The 16,306-nt window shown below is 41.9% G+C and overlaps 1 protein-coding gene across 1 annotated transcript in view; it reads right to left on the bottom strand.

The window, feature by feature from the left end:
* Positions 1-16,306, bottom strand: part of ITGA9 (integrin subunit alpha 9) — a 215,252-nt gene that overhangs the window by 102,222 nt on the left and 96,724 nt on the right. The window contains exon 16 of the mRNA XM_014877065.2: positions 4,652-4,807. Coding sequence (XP_014732551.2) covers positions 4,652-4,807 — 156 coding nt within the window. The remainder of the gene's footprint in view (positions 1-4,651; positions 4,808-16,306) is intronic.

The raw sequence follows: 16,306 nt of genomic DNA, 5'->3' as shown, positions 1-16,306 counted from the left end.
TTAGCTTGTATTTATACAGTGGGTATAAAAAATAAATGTTATAGTACAAATAATTTACAAAGAACTAAGCCAAACCCAGTTCTAAACACACAATAATTTCCCTGAAGCAAGAAGACTTACTAGGTTTTTTGGGAGGCAACAAAAAGACTAATGGAAAATCACTTCTTACTGGATCAGCAAGATCTAGGGCTTTTGAAAACAACACACAACTAGCTATATTTAAAGACATTAGTACTAACATTAACACTGATTTTGTCTACGTGATCTCACCTGTGCCATATCTTCCGGAAGCAGAAAACACCGGAGTCTTGCATTGGACTTTCAAAATGTAAGGCTCCTCCATAATCATTAGATTATTTGAAAATGTAAATCCTTTATTATTAATTTTGGCTCTTACTGTCCCTTTTGGCCTTTTAAAGCAATTTTTCTTACAATATAACAAGACTTCTGAAAGAGAATTCTACATTCCAGTTTTCCCATGAACTCAGTCTTTGAGAACCCCATGCACCATGCCTCAAGGGTACTTCATCAGGGCTTTGTCAACACGACTGTCATACTACCTCTGAAGCTCTTGTCACTCCTTAGCTGAAAGCACACTTGACAGCACACCCAGTGTCGAAAACTTTTTCTTACTAATCTAAGTGAACAACATCTGGAAAATGAATTAAAGGGGGATTTTTAAACGGGTTCCCTCCCATCCAAATTGCAAAAGAAAACAAGTCAGAGAAATTCCCAACATACTTTTGTTCCTGCTCTATAATCTCAGCATTTAGGTATTGAACATTGATCTGAGACTTGCCTGCAGGGCAAGATGTGACCTTTTGAGTTTAAGCCCATTAGTAAAAGATACAAGAAGCTTTGTTCATGTAATACCCAGGTTTACACCAGTGTTAAAGGGGAGGAAAGGGAAGGGGAGGGGAGGGGATAAAACCAACCTATTTTAGCATGGCATGTCCTATAATAGCAGCAGGAGCAGGTTTCCCTTTCAACATGACTGGATGTGTGAAGTCCCCAAGAAAAGAGGAGAGTTGAGTCAGGCAAATTTTTTGTTCTTCTGCCCACTGTTCTCCCCTCAGGCAGTTCCCATGTCCCCTTCTGCACTAACAAAGGCTTACCCTGGAGAGAAGACCAGGACCAAGCCTTTCACAAGAACATTAAGGGAAGAACCAGAAGCAGCAGGACCTTTCTCATCTTTCCCCTCTGTCCTAGGGTGATGTTATGGTGTTTCTATCTCCAATCGTGTGTCCTGATTATGTTTGGTATTATGTCCTGTGCTTCCAGGACTGAGTCTGAGAGTGAAGCTTTGTTTTGTCTTGTTATCAGCCGGCTCACCTCCCCCATGGTCTATGTTTAGGAGAGGTTTTAGCTCGGCTTGCTTGCTTGCTTGCTTGCTTGCTTGCTTGCCTGCTTGCTTGCCTGCTTGCTCGCTTCTGCCTTTTTCTTTCCTTCGCTTTGCCCTTGCTTTCTGCTTATTAGTTAGTTCAGCTAGGCAGTCCAACTTTTTCCCTGGACTGTTTTCTCTTCCACCCCGTCCCCTCCCTCTCCTGGATACCATCTGAACGGACGGGGACCTGGGAACCCCAAGAAACACCGGGAGGCTACACTTTGTCACCTGCAGCAGTCATCCCCAGCGCCAGAGACTGATAACTGAGCGACCACTCGCCAGAGAGACTGAGTTTGTCATCCCTTCAGAACGGTGAAAGAGTTTTTTTGTCAGCTGGTGTTGTCTTTTTTCCCTGTGCTGGGGAGTGTCTTGCTTGTTAAATAAACAGGTTTTTTTCTCCCACTCTTCTCCGAGGAAATTCTTCCCGAACCCGGTGGGGTGGGGGGGGAGGAGTCGTGGGGTTTGCTGTCTGGGGGCTCCTTCTGGAGGTTTTCCCCCAAATTTGCCCAAAACCAGGACAAATAAATTGGCGCCCAACGTGGGGCTCGAGAAAGTGGGAAAAAAACCCTGTTCTAATAATAATAATTTGGTTCAAATTCTTTTGTGTTGGTATAGAGCAGTTATTGGCTATGTTGTTGGAATTCATGTCTTTTGGGGTGGATGTTCAGAGGAAAGGTTCCCTCAACCCACCATGCCACCAGTGCTACATGGAGCAAGTGGATTGCCCTCATTACACAGCGCACCCGGATTGGAAAACTGAATCGCCCTGGGATTTTGGAAGTAATTACAAATTGGCCTGAAGGTGAAAGTTTTGGTGTCACAGATGAGGAACAAGAACCAGTGACACGGGCTGAAGAAGCTCCACCATATAACCAACTGCCAGCAGAGGAAACACGCTATGCTCTATTCACCGACGGTTCCTGTCGCATTGTGGGGATGAATCGGAGGTGGAAAGCAGCCGTATGGAGCCCCACGCGACGGGTAGCAGAGGCCACTGAAGGAGAGGGTGGATCCAGTCAACTTGCTGAACTCAAAGCGGTTCAACTGGCCTTAGACATTGCTGAAAGAGAGAAGTGGCCAAAGCTTTACCTTTATACCGATTCATGGATGGTAGCCAATGCTCTGTGGGGATGGTTGGAGAGATGGAAAGAGGCTAACTGGCAGCGTAGAGGAAAACCAATTTGGGCTGCCGAAGAGTGGAAAGGTATCGCTACCCGGTTAGAGAAATTACCTGTGAAGGTTCGCCATGTAGATGCCCATGTTCCCAGAAGTAGGGCTAATGAAGAGCAGAAAAACAATCAGCAGGTAGATCAGGCTGCAAAGATAGGGGTGTCGAAGATAGACCTTGATTGGGAACACAAGGGAGAGTTGTTCCTGGCTCGATGGGCCCATGATGCCTCAGGTCATCAGGGCAGAGATGCCACATATAAGTGGGCACGAGACCGAGGGGTGGATCTAACCATGGACAGTATTTCTCAAGTTATCCATGACTGTGAGACATGCGCTGCCATCAAGCAAGCCAAGCGGGTGAAGCCCCTCTGGTATGGGGGGCGATGGTCCAAGTACAAGTATGGAGAGGCCTGGCAGATTGACTACATCACACTGCCTCAAACCCGCCAGGGCAAGCGCTATGTACTGACCATGGTGGAAGCCACCACTGGATGGTTGGAGACCTACCCTGTGTCTCACGCTACAGCCCGTAACACCATCCTGGGCCTGGAAAAGCAGGTCCTTTGGAGGCATGGCACCCCTGAGAGGATTGAGTCAGACAATGGGACTCATTTCAAGAATAGCCTTATCAACACTTGGGCTAGGGAACATGGCATTGAGTGGGTGTACCATATCCCCTACCATGCACCAGCTGCAGGGAAGGTGGAAAGGTACAATGGACTGTTAAAAACCACCTTGAGAGCATTGGGTGGGGGATCATTCAAAAACTGGGAGCAGCATTTAGCAAAGGCCACTTGGTTAGTTAACACCCGGGGTTCCACCAACCGAGCGGGCCCTGCCCAGTCTAAGTCCCTGAATATAGTAGATGGAGACAAAGTCCCAGTGGCACATATCAGAGGTTTGTTAGGGAAGGCAGTTTGGATCAATTCTGCCCCGAGTACAGACAAACCCATTCGTGGGATTGTCTTTGCTCAAGGACCAGGTTGTACATGGTGGGTAATGCAGAGAGATGGAACAACACGATGTGTGCCTCAGGGAGATCTGATTGTGGGGTGAGGCAGCATGAGACAGAAGGAAATGTGTCCGAATAAGTGAAAGATGGAAATTTCTACTTGCTGAAGTTTTTACATGCTGTTTAGTATGTTCACGATATGGAGATAAGGGGTGGAATGTCCTAGGGTGATGTTATGGTGTTTCTATCTCCAATCGTGTGTCCTGATTATGTTTGGTATTATGTCCTGTGCTTCCAGGACTGAGTCTGAGAGTGAAGCTTTGTTTTGTCTTGTTATCAGCCGGCTCACCTCCCCCATGGTCTATGTTTAGGAGAGGTTTTAGCTCGGCTTGCTTGCTTGCTTGCTTGCTTGCTTGCTTGCCTGCTTGCTCGCTTCTGCCTTTTTCTTTCCTTCGCTTTGCCCTTGCTTTCTGCTTATTAGTTAGTTCAGCTAGGCAGTCCAACTTTTTCCCTGGACTGTTTTCTCTTCCACCCCGTCCCCTCCCTCTCCTGGATACCATCTGAACGGACGGGGACCTGGGAACCCCAAGAAACACCGGGAGGCTACACTTTGTCACCTGCAGCAGTCATCCCCAGCGCCAGAGACTGATAACTGAGCGACCACTCGCCAGAGAGACTGAGTTTGTCATCCCTTCAGAACGGTGAAAGAGTTTTTTTGTCAGCTGGTGTTGTCTTTTTTCCCTGTGCTGGGGAGTGTCTTGCTTGTTAAATAAACAGGTTTTTTTCTCCCACTCTTCTCCGAGGAAATTCTTCCCGAACCCGGTGGGGTGGGGGGGGAGGAGTCGTGGGGTTTGCTGTCTGGGGGCTCCTTCTGGAGGTTTTCCCCCAAATTTGCCCAAAACCAGGACACCCTCCCAGCACAAACACCCTGAAACAACAAAGTGACCTCACTTGGTGCTGTCCAGCCTTGGAGGCACAAGCCTTTACCATGTCACAGAGCAGCACTGAAGTCAGAAACAGCAGAGATTGCACAAAAAGGCTACTGTGTGCAAACGACCCAGAGCTTGGCAACCCACTTTTAGAGCCACATCTGCTCTAAGTTCAGCCACAGGCTTTCTTGGGAAATAACACAGTCCAAATCTGACCTGATTCCTTTGTGCTATCTTCTGTCCTCTCTTCCAGCGAAGAACGGGCTTCAGAGCAGTTAGTTCCTTGTCCTCTTTTCCTCTTTCTATCACATGTTCCCCAAGGCTGTATGAAGCTTCAAATACAATTGGAGAGATGACATCCTTGACTCTTTTCTGTACAAGACAAACAGATATTTCACCTATAAATATAACCAAGCAAGTTTCTATCTACAACAATTTTACATTCAATTAAAGTAGATAATTTAATTAAATATGCAATTAAACCAGATTCAACACTGCAGACAGGTTTCTGTACTTCCTTTATCTTTCACCAGGTCAAACAGGAATAAGTACACTACAACGAAAACGTCAGAAGTTTAAAAAAATTTTTTTTTAAGTTATTCTTTTGGGACCTACTCTTCAAGACACAGGAAGCTGTGGAATATTTTTCCCACCTATAAATCAAGTGGTTTTTAATAAAAATATTTTCTTAAAAAAAAATAGAAAGTAAATTATTCTCACAGAAGCAAAGAGCAAATAATCATAATCTCTGGGGTTTCAAAATCCTAGACTTTGACTGAGATCACCTCCAGTGAGCTCCACTCATTAAAAGAACAGAAAACTCCATCTTCCCTTGTTGTTTGGCAATATCAGTGAAACGAATGGCTGAGTAAAGGTACTAATGTGGCTATAAAATAGTATTACAGACATGCAGGTACAAGAAAAGTGTGTTTCTCAAAGCGAAATTTACAGTGTTCCCCATCCTCAGCACAGCAACACTTCCAGTTTGTAAAAGAAGCTTTTCAGTTTCTTTATTTGCTTATTGTAGGCTCCACACCAGATAGAATGGTGCCATATTATTTGGCTGATGGGACAAAAGGATCACCTTTTCTTGTTGCTGGAGCCCAAACCACAAAATTCGTACCATTTGTCACAACATGCAATGCCTAGATCCAGATTGCTGTGCCAGGACAAAGTGCTCATTGTGCTCTGTTCAGTCCTGACTTCCAAAATCCAATTTAGCAGAAAACCTAAGTGCAAATGCTCTACCTTTTCATAGTAAAACATTCCTCTTAAATTTTAGTTACTTAAAAACATAGCATTAATTCAGCACAGATGAAATTGAGGCAATAAATAAATCCCATAAGTAAGCACATCAAACCTTCAAATGGGCCAGCTCTCAACTTTGCCTTGCACTGGTTGGTGGGTTTCTCTGAACACAGCCCACTTACCACAAGAAGCAATTGAGATGCAATGCCATTAAAATTACATCTTCCAGATGTGGGAGACCTAGGTACTAACTGGCTTTCAGACCACCCTGTTTGATCTGTTTCAAGACAACCGTTTGCTCTCCCCAGTATGTTGACTGTCCACAGATCTCTGAAGTCAAAGATTAGTGGCTAACCAAATTCCCAAAACATTGGTTAGTTGAATGAATAATAGCAAATATCAGGCTGGATGACATTTACCCTCCTGCACCTTCAGCCAGCCCTTAAATTCCCAACCCTAATTACGAATGCCTGCCAGTACTCTAAAGTTTAGACTGTACATTGCTTGGAGCAATTTGTGCTTTCTGGGTAAAGAACACTGATCAACAACAGACATAGCAGCAGTGGTGATAGCGTGACCTCTTCCCAGCTCCATAAAAAGGACGATGCATGATCTGTAGCACTGTTAATCCTCTCAGCAGAAGAGACACTCGTGCCTGCAGCCCCTTCCTCAGGGCAGCAACTGTGCCCTACAATTAGAGTCCACTAAACAACAACATCACAACTCACAGAAGCTGCTAGCTTTGCTCTCACAGAAAATCAAGGGTATTAACTTAAGTGAGGATTGTTATCAGCCTATGTGAAGACTTCAAATACAGAGAAACGAGACTATAAAAGAGCATGTCATACAGCAACAGTCAGGTAAAAAAATCATCAGGTAAATTGTAACCCAATCCAACTGGACACAACCAACTATGTAAACACAGAATAATAAAAATGTACGCAGTGGGTTAAATTAAAATCTACCTGCCATTTTTGTAACTTTATTACTGCAGTATGGTAAGAATAAGTACTTAATCACTTAATCACCACTTAATATGGTCTTGCAAAGTTCAGTCCAATGCCCTTTAAAGTCAAAAGGTAAGTTTCCTATTGACTTTGATGAATGTTGGAGTGTGCCTTTATTGTTTGCTGGTGTTCTGCTTGATTTTAGTGGTGAAATTCAGCTTGAATTTAGTGGTGACTTCTTCACCACCACAACCCTGGGAAATACATTTCACATACCCATTTATCTATAAGTAAGGATAAAATTATGAATGCTACCCAGTTATTAATTTTGCCACATGCTCAGTCCCTTCTGCTCACAATCCTTCAAAAATTAAGGCAATGGTCTGTGACATTTGTCCTCAGTAAGACAGAGGCAAGACAGTTCTGTCTCACAGGTACACCAGACTGTCTGGGATGTGAACACATAAAGAGAATAATTAATATTTGGCCAAGCACAGTCTGGAGAAGTACTATTTTATGCTAGAAATAGAGTTTCTTTCAGTCTACCCAAACGTATTGTTTCCTGTGTTGAATCATATATTGATGACACAGCCTGCAGATTTCTTTTAAGTATTCCTGATTTCTAAGAGGAAGTCAAAAGATTCAATGAGAATAAGGTTTTAGGCTGACTGAAAAATCCTTTAAGCCAAGGAAACTGTACATTTTTTGTGTAAGTTGCATGACCCTAATGAACTGGATTTGCCAAGGGATATGATTTCCACAAGCAGCTTTTATATGTAATCACTATTTGGCACCACAAGGCTTCTATGCTATGGAAGTGGTGTAGGTTAAAGACATTTCTGAGCCCTGAAAAAACAAACCTGGCAAATCATAGCATATGGACAGCACAGATCCAGTAATAGAAAAAAGAGCTTGAAGGACACTATAATGAATGTAATATATAAGGACTTCAAATTATGAACAGAAACAATTCTGAAACTAAGGTTCAGTGAGTAACAGCAATAAATAATCTGTACAGACTGGAGTCACTGAACTGGTGCAAGTTTTCACCGTGACTGAACTGCAAAGCTTACCCTAGCAAACGTGGTAACAAAGGCTTGCTATGTCCTCTCGCAGAACAATCACCCCAAATAATTTTTTGAATGTTGTGGCAGTAACTGTACATGTTCCTTCCACCTATTCCTTCTTTTTTTTTCTCTGACTTAGCAGAGAAACCAAAGCCTCTGCCAGATTTATGACTGTATTTCTGTTTGACTTTAGTATCAAGAAGTCATAAAAATCTGAAAAGTAATCAAAGAGCAATGATCAGACGTCACATCTGTGACTCAGAATATAATTTCTAATTGAAGATGGAGTGTGGTAACTGGAAGAAATAATTTTTGTCACTTTTAATAGGCAAGGACTAAGACACATCATGACAATACACAAATATAGAGTCCAACACCTCAAAGGCACTGCCTTGGCAGGCAGCCACTGTCTTCTACAACCTTAACTTTAGGCTACCAAGAGCCCACACACATCAGGAATTCGAGTAAATTTGGCTGGAACAAGACAGAGTTTGAGTCAAGGGATAGGATTTATTCTACTCATGGTGTAAGTGGTTGCCAGACTGGATATCATTTCAGCTTTCTTTTGGCTCAGTGCCCCAGTACACTCAGGGGACTGTACATGAGCTCAATAAATCATCACATTTAATCCCCTTTCTTCAACAAGGTGAAAGTCTCCAGCAAGGACTCTAGAGAGTGCCAAATTCCATTTTTAATTATGACCAATGGGCTGAGAAATAAATTGAGATGTAAATAATGCCTACAATCTACAGCAGGAATAAAGGATGAAGCACGGCCCTTTACAGGAATGAATATGAACTAATTTCCAGCAGCATCATCTGAAGAAATACACATAATCATCAGGATGACTTCTACAGTTGCTTGGTGCATTTGTTCTTGTTCATGTCTTTCTGGAGATTCTCTTTTCTTTCTCTGTGGGAAAGTTCTCTGATCTGTCTGGCCTTTATTCTATTCCCTCTGACTTGTTCCTGAGGATTTTAACCCATGCGTGAATTCCAGAGCTTCAACTGAATTCGGCATAGCTTTTCAGTTACTTCTGAGAATTAAGTTCTGGTTAGTTAAATGACGGAGAATTAATTCCAGAACCTGTTTTTTAAAACACACAGCTTGAAACTTTTAGTCTAAATCTAATTCTTTCAGGTGCTAAATAACAAGCACGAATAAAGACTAGGAATTTTTACTGGCTTAAATATACAGAAAAGATTTGACAATTCCAATTTAGCAGACAACATATTAATGCTGCAAAATGTATGAAAGGCACTGTGCTAATCCAGCATACAACTTCAATCAACTCACAGGTCACTACAACATCAATCCTCAACTCAGTGTCAAGAGATAAATAGTTCCCTGATCAGCGATCTCAAAAATTACTCTAATGTCCACCCCCTTTCAGAAACAAAAGCCACTACCTGCCACAATTTATCAAATGAAATCACGGCTGTAGGTCTTAATAAGCATACATTATAGCTTGTGAAGCAGTAAGATGACAATGCTTGACTTTAAAATTAACTATCTTCTCCTGTTATCGCAGTCTCCCTCTCTAAACTGTGAGTCATCCAGGGTGCAAGGTTTAAATTCAATAAGAGTATTAATTTGACAAATTGGCTTTTAACTTGAAGATTTTCATTCATTTCAAATGAATGAATGTGTGTATGTCATTCTAGTACCTGAAAACAAATAAGGAGCAACTTCCTTGCCCTGTTCCTTGCAACACTCATACAAGTTAATACTTCCAGCCTCCTACTATGCAAAAGAATAACAACCTTTGTCTTCCCAAGAGCTTTCCTCTGTCCTTTGCTTACTTTGATAAAGGTATTCTAGGATTTGTAGTATGTTACTTCAGACTGGCATAATTTTAGAGTTGATGTCTCCCCACTGCAAAGGCATACATAACACGGTCATGACAAAATCAGCTAGAAAAGATCTAGTTTCCATTACACACAAGTTGGGGATTTTTTTTAATACATATCTTTTTGAGGTTTTAAGATGTTATTGTAGTTAAGAGGGGGAAAAGCCCATCTGCAAACTCTTTTCCAGAGAAGTGACAGAACTAAAAGTCTACTTGATTGGTAAAAGCTCATTTACAAAGTTACAGATGAATTTTTTGCCAAATTTATATGAAGGTAATCAGAAGCCTGATGTTTCAATCATACATGCTACTGTTTTACAATCTTGTAACAGCTACAATTCAACAAGTAGGTGAATAGCCTTTGTTGCTAAACTTCAACTATTACCAGATTTCTGAAGAATCTCAAAGTTTAGAACGGAAAAAAAAAAAAAAAAAAAGCAAAGTAATTGCAGGTTGTCTCATGCCCTAATGTTATTTAGGGTTAGTGTTCAAAAGAACGGGAGTGCTTTCTTTATCATCTTCCTAAATGCTTTACTTCAGCACACAACTGTTTCCATTAGGTCAGCAACTCCTCTTGGCACACACACTGAAAAGTGAAAAGATATCCTGGGAAAGAAAAAAGCAAATCCTAAATCTAGTTAAATAAACACCAGGCGCCTGGGAGCCTGTATGCATTGAGAAAACACCCTGAAACACTGAATGAAGAGCTGGGAGTCAAAACCCAGCTGAGAACAGTCTCACTGCAAGTCTAAATGCTCACCCATCCCTGTGCACCTGGATTCTGCTATCAGCTGGTGAGTGATAAAGGTATTGCTGATGTGGGCATAGGAGAAATTGCAATCAATATTGCGAATATTCCATGTCAAAGGTTGCAAAGGCTTAGCAATAATATACTATGGGTAATCCTCTCGTGATAATCAGTAAGAAAAGGTACTGCCTGCCATCCAAATTCGGTTTATGTATTAGTGATCTCAGATTTTGATTTTTTAGCTCTGGACTAAAATGCATTATGGCAATATAATTTTGTGTTCTTCTTACACATTTAAATGTCAGCTCTTTTATTTGGCCTACTGTTTTCAGTTATGTTTTTATTACCCATTCCCTTTCTCCTTCGTAGTTCACTTTCAGCCTTTCATTGGGGTTTTTTAGATGAAAAATACAGAAAATTCCTTGACTATATAAAATGATGTTACTCTCATTTCAAGAAAATAGACCTGCTGGGTTAAAATGCCCAGCTTTTTCCTGGCACCAGGCAAAGCACAACCAATCTGCAATATATGACAAGACACCTGCAATACTGACAACACAAAAATACAAATCCTTAGAAAGCCCAGGAGCTGATGGGTATTTATGAAATGAAGATGTGAACTTAGGTGAGCAAAGAGAACCCAAGAAGGAGGAATAGGGGTAACAACTCAAGCTTTTATTTATTTTGTTCTCTTTCTGAAAATATAATCTATTTCAGACGTCTTAGGTGGCAATATAGGACGTGACCAAAAGTATGTATTCTATCACCATCTGTTGAAAACAGGTGGGGCAGTGATCCTTATCTCTGTGGGAGACATTCTCTGCTAATGGGCAATCTGTTAAAATCAATCTTTATCTTCTCCACAACCCATCCTTTCTCCAGGGAGATATCTTCTGTTAATGGGCCACTGAGTCCCACTGAATAACTGATAAAATTACATCATCCCACTGGGAGATGCTCCAGCCAGGGGGAGGAGCCAAGCATTTCCTACCTAGATAAAAACTGAGATCTGGAACACCAAGGCAGCCTTTTTCCACTGGATTCCAGAGGAAAAACCAGACCTTTCCACATCATTACTGGACCTTCAGAGGAAAACTGCACCTTCTACAGGAGCACTGCTTCAACTGAACCACATCTGTCATCCAGGAGGGCTGCAGGCACCATTTAATGGGACTGCTACCAACACCCTGCCTGACAGGGTGTCAGGTTGTATTCTGACTGTCAGTTTTTGGATTTGTTCTCTGTAATACTGTATTTCTATTTTCATTTTCCTAGTAAAGAACTGTTATTATTATTTCCATAGCTTTGCTTGAGAGCCCTCTTAATTTCAAAATTATAATAATTTAGAGGGAGGGGTTTTACATTCTCCATTTTAAAAAGAAGCTCCCACCTTTCTTGGCAGACACCTGTCTTTCAAACCAAGACAACAGAATAGAGACAATAATTAAATCCAGACTCTTCCTGCACATATATAATTTATCATATACTCTTTTTTTTCCCCACTGGAGTTTCCACATTTCATATTCCACTGATAAAACGTTTTATCAAAATAAAGTTTAAAAGAGATTTCCTTTAAAGGTGTCTTAAACTGCACTGAGTGTAGAGTTAGTTCAACTTTCCTTTTACACAGCATTTCCCTCCAACCCTGATTGACAAGTCAAGCACAGGAGAACTGTGTATGAAGCTGTTAGAGGAGGAGTTTAAGATCCTGAGTCATCATATACGGTAACCGGTCTGCTAAAAGATCAACACACCAATGGACCTGGGAAAGTGTTGTTAACATCATGGTTAATTTCAGCATTCATATACTGTATTTGCTTGTTCAATCTCTTGCTTTCTTCCTATATACATCTGGATAAAACCAGTTGTGTGTATGTGTCATCCAACAAACTTCCAATGCAAAATCTCCCACACAAGCTGTCCTCATAGCCAAGGACTGGGGTGACAACTGACTCTTCCAGCCCCTTCCTGAGGCCATAGCCCACAGGGGTGGTTAGGAGTCCTCCTTGCTGGTCCTATGCACCTTTTGCTGTGTGGGGTATTTCAGACTGAAGGCATAATGCAGCTCAGCAGCTGATGACTGCTGCTTGATTGACACTGAATGACATTGTGCCTGCAGTCTTTGCCTGAGTTCTATCTCCTTCTTCATAGCCATAAGTAAACCTCTGACCTACTCTGTAAGAGAAAGCAGACATCCTTCCTTCATTCCCTTCTTCTCATGATGGTTTTTCCTCTTTCTCTTGGAAAAAATATGGCAGAAGCACCTGGGTACATTTCAAGAGCCAAAAGCAAAGTAATCAAAAGGCTTCCCACAGAATCTCTGTAAAGGACACAGGAGAAGGACATGCTCTTCTCAGTGTTTCTCACTGACCATCCCACAAAGTACGTGACTAAATGTCTGCTCCCTTTTGAAGGTGCCTGTCACTTCTCAGGGAAAATAACCATCTAAGACAGGTTTATACGAATTGAGGCAGGATTCCCCACTCCTCCATGCATATGAGTCTCTGGTGGTTTAAGAATGGTGTTCCCCAATTTATTCCCACTGAATCACTCCAAACCATGCACTGCTCCCTTACTCCCCTCTTTCTCTCTTTCTCCATCCTGCAGTGGGCTGGAGAGGAGAATCAGAGGCCCAAAAGGCCTGAGATAAGAACAATTTACCAGAAAAAGCAATGAATTAAGACAATGAACAGTAGCAGCAACAATACAAATATGTACAAGAAGGAGGTGAACGATTCAAGAGGTCAATGATTCACATGTTCACCACGAGGAAAGCCCCCAGCAATACCCAACCACTCCCTCTGCCACATTATGTGACCCAGAAAAGGGACCCCTTTCCCTGTTACTGGAAAATTACATGAGCTGGTATAGAAGAGCCTCCAAGTTCCAGCCATGCCCCTTGTGGCCACTGCCAAAATTAATAATCTTGGCTGGTACCAGGACAGGGTCCTGGGGCACATTTTCTCTCACACTCTCTTAAAGTATATCTATGTCCTATCCAGCAGGTCACCTTACTATCAGTAGGTCAAACATCTATGGATGAGATTATCCTGCCACATTCCCTAGAACTGCAATGGATTTGTTTGAGAAAAGCATCAGTACCAAACAACAGATGTCCAGATGTCACTTTAGTTTGAACCCCAGTATCTCAAGTAGTCCAGGAGGTTGAAAATCTGCTAGAAGAGTCAAGAGGCAGTGGATAGAAAGGCTGGAGGGCTCTGAAACGTCACAGTAGCAGTAGAAAATGTTTTGATAGATACTTAATTTTAACTTTTTTTTTTCCTGAATTGAAGGCCTGACACTATGCTGTTATGATTCTTTCAATGTTGTTGTTATAAAAAGCATTAATACAGCTTTATAAGAAACACATGTATGAAACAAGGAAGCATTCTAGTTAAGCCCAGTTTCCTGTAAAACAGTACAAGAGAAAATAGTACCATCGTGTCAGGATTCAAAGTAAGCAGAATCATCCTGAGTCGAAGAGGATAGCTAGACATAAAAGATGGTTAACATCAATATTTTTACAGTTAATTCAGTAAAGTAGAGGTGATAGAAACGGTCCTGGGAACTCTTGCAAAGAAAACAACATACTATTTAGCATGCTTTCCTGTCTGCATGCATCTGAAAGAGAGAGGCAAAGTACATGAGAAGAATGATGTTTCTGTATTTTCATTTACAAACTAGTGACATGAGAACAGACTACATATGAAGTCTAGAGGTATTTACACACAAAAATATAAATCCTTCTTTTGGTAACAGGAGAGTAGATAGAACACAATGAGAATTTGGGAGGAGCGTTGCCATAGTGGTTTAACCGGGCTGAAGCCAGGTGCCCACCAAAGCTGCTCTATCACTACCCTATTCAGCTGGACAGGAGAGTGGTATGATAAAAGGTTCACAAGCTGAGATAAGGACAAGGACATCCAACAATATTTTTATCCAAGGATAAGGAGTCACCAATTATCATCATGGGCAAAACAGACTTGCCATGGGGAAATGAACTAAATTTATTTCCAATCAAAATCAGAGAAGGATAATGAGAAATAAAACAAATCTTAAAAACACATTTTTCCCATCCCTCCCTCCTTCCCAAGCTCTGTCTCCTCCACCAGAGTGACCCAGGGAGATGGGGGTTATGGTCAGTTAATTATGGGTTGTTTCTGCTGGTGCAGGTAGAGGAGTCCTTCCCTTGCTCCAGCATGGGATCCCTCTCATGGGAGACAGCTCTCCATGAACTTCTGCAGCATGAGTCCTTCCCATAGGCTACAGTTCTTCATGAACATGGGTTCCTTCCATGGGATGCAGTCCTGCCAGAGCAGGCTATGGCAGCATGGGTAGCTCATGGGGTCACAAGTCATACCAGGAAATGTGCTTTTCTCTCTATGGTCTGTAGGTCCCTGCCACGAGCCTGCTGTAGTACAGGCTCCCCACAGCATCACAACCTTCTTTTGGGTCTTCAGCATGGGTCTACTCCATGGGTGCAGGGAGATCTCAGCATCCCTGCAGTCCTTCATGGGCTGCAGCTGCACAGCTGCTTCACCATGGTCACACCAGAGGCTGCAGGGGAATCTCAGCTCCAGTGCCTGAGCACCTCTTACCCCTCCTCCTCCACTGAATTTGGTGTCTGCACAGCGGCTGCTCTCTCATATTCTCACTCATTTCTTCTCTGAGCACAATCACATCTGCTCAGTAACTTTTATTTTCTTCTTAATTATGCTATCATAGAGGTGTTACCATCATCTCTGAGAGGCTTGGCCTTGGCCAGCAGCTGGTCTGTCTCAGAACCTATTGACATTAGCTCTGTTGGACGTGAGGGAAGCTTCCAGTAGCTTCTCACAGAAGAACCTCTGCAGTCCCCATGCTGCCAAAACCTGGCCACACAAACCCAATACGGTTGTAATTACGTGACCCAAGTCTATTCTTGCACTATTAAACAGAGGAGGTAGTATTTATTAGTCTAATCCTCTTCAAAGCAGAATTTTAAATCAATACAAGTAAAAGGAAAGAGTAAAGAGTGTTATAATTGTCTGCTTTGTCACATGAATTTAAAAATGTGAACAGAACTCATCTGTGATGTCAGCTTTTATGTTTAATATCAATTCATATTTCATATCCTAGGTACCTCCTAGAAGCCTTGTGAAACCAGGACTCACAGGTTGAGTTCTTTACTTCCCTATTCCACTATGCCATGGCTTCTGTATAGATATGAGCTGTGATATCTGAAGAGCATGAGGGAACCATATTTTACTGGAAGCAATATTTGTCTCTAAGGATGACAAACTCCCATTCACTATATTCCAACACTCTAAGTAATAGAATTAATATTATTAACCAATAAATATTGAGAAGAAGAGTTAAAGGAAACTTATCCTTTACATAGTACAAGCATTATGCATGGTGCCAGGGGCATTTTGGTAGCCTCTAGTTCTCCTATACTGCACATACCTACATATCAGTATGCTAACAATCACCACAGTAACACTCTATCTCCATGCTGTCTTCCTCCCCACCACTTTTCTCTTCTTCCATTCTCCTCTAATCATCCAGACAGCATTTTGCTAACACTCTCCCCTCTTCACACTCTGAGCCTCTGCTCACAACTTACATGAAACCAAAAGGAAAAACAGGAAAGAATCAGTACTTCAGAAATTTTATGGTCATTTTAGTCCATTTACAGCTGAAATCGCAAATTAATAGAAAGCTTGCCATTCCTTATGACAATGATAAGGCTTTTCTCCTCGTTTCATAGATCATTTAAGGGGCAGGAACCTCCTGCTTAGAAGCCACATCAGCAAATACAGCTGCCCACCTCTCAGATGGCTGGGCTAGAGGATATTATAAAATGACAAAGGGAAACTATCCATGGACAAGAGCAGAATGAACAAGTGTTTCTCAGGGGAACCAAGGAAAACCAAAACTTTCCCTTCAAGTTCAGGAGGCTTTAAAAAAAAACAAGGGAAATATTTCCACACATGAGTGGAAACCAGCTCTTCAGATCAAAGCTGAGAGCTT

Source organism: Sturnus vulgaris, chromosome 1 (genome assembly GCF_052056855.1).
Source record: "Sturnus vulgaris isolate bStuVul1 chromosome 1, bStuVul1.hap1, whole genome shotgun sequence".
NCBI lineage: Eukaryota > Metazoa > Chordata > Aves > Passeriformes > Sturnidae > Sturnus > Sturnus vulgaris.
The sequence above is the reverse complement of the archived record's forward strand: the minus strand, read 5'-3'. Positions and strand labels throughout refer to the sequence as shown.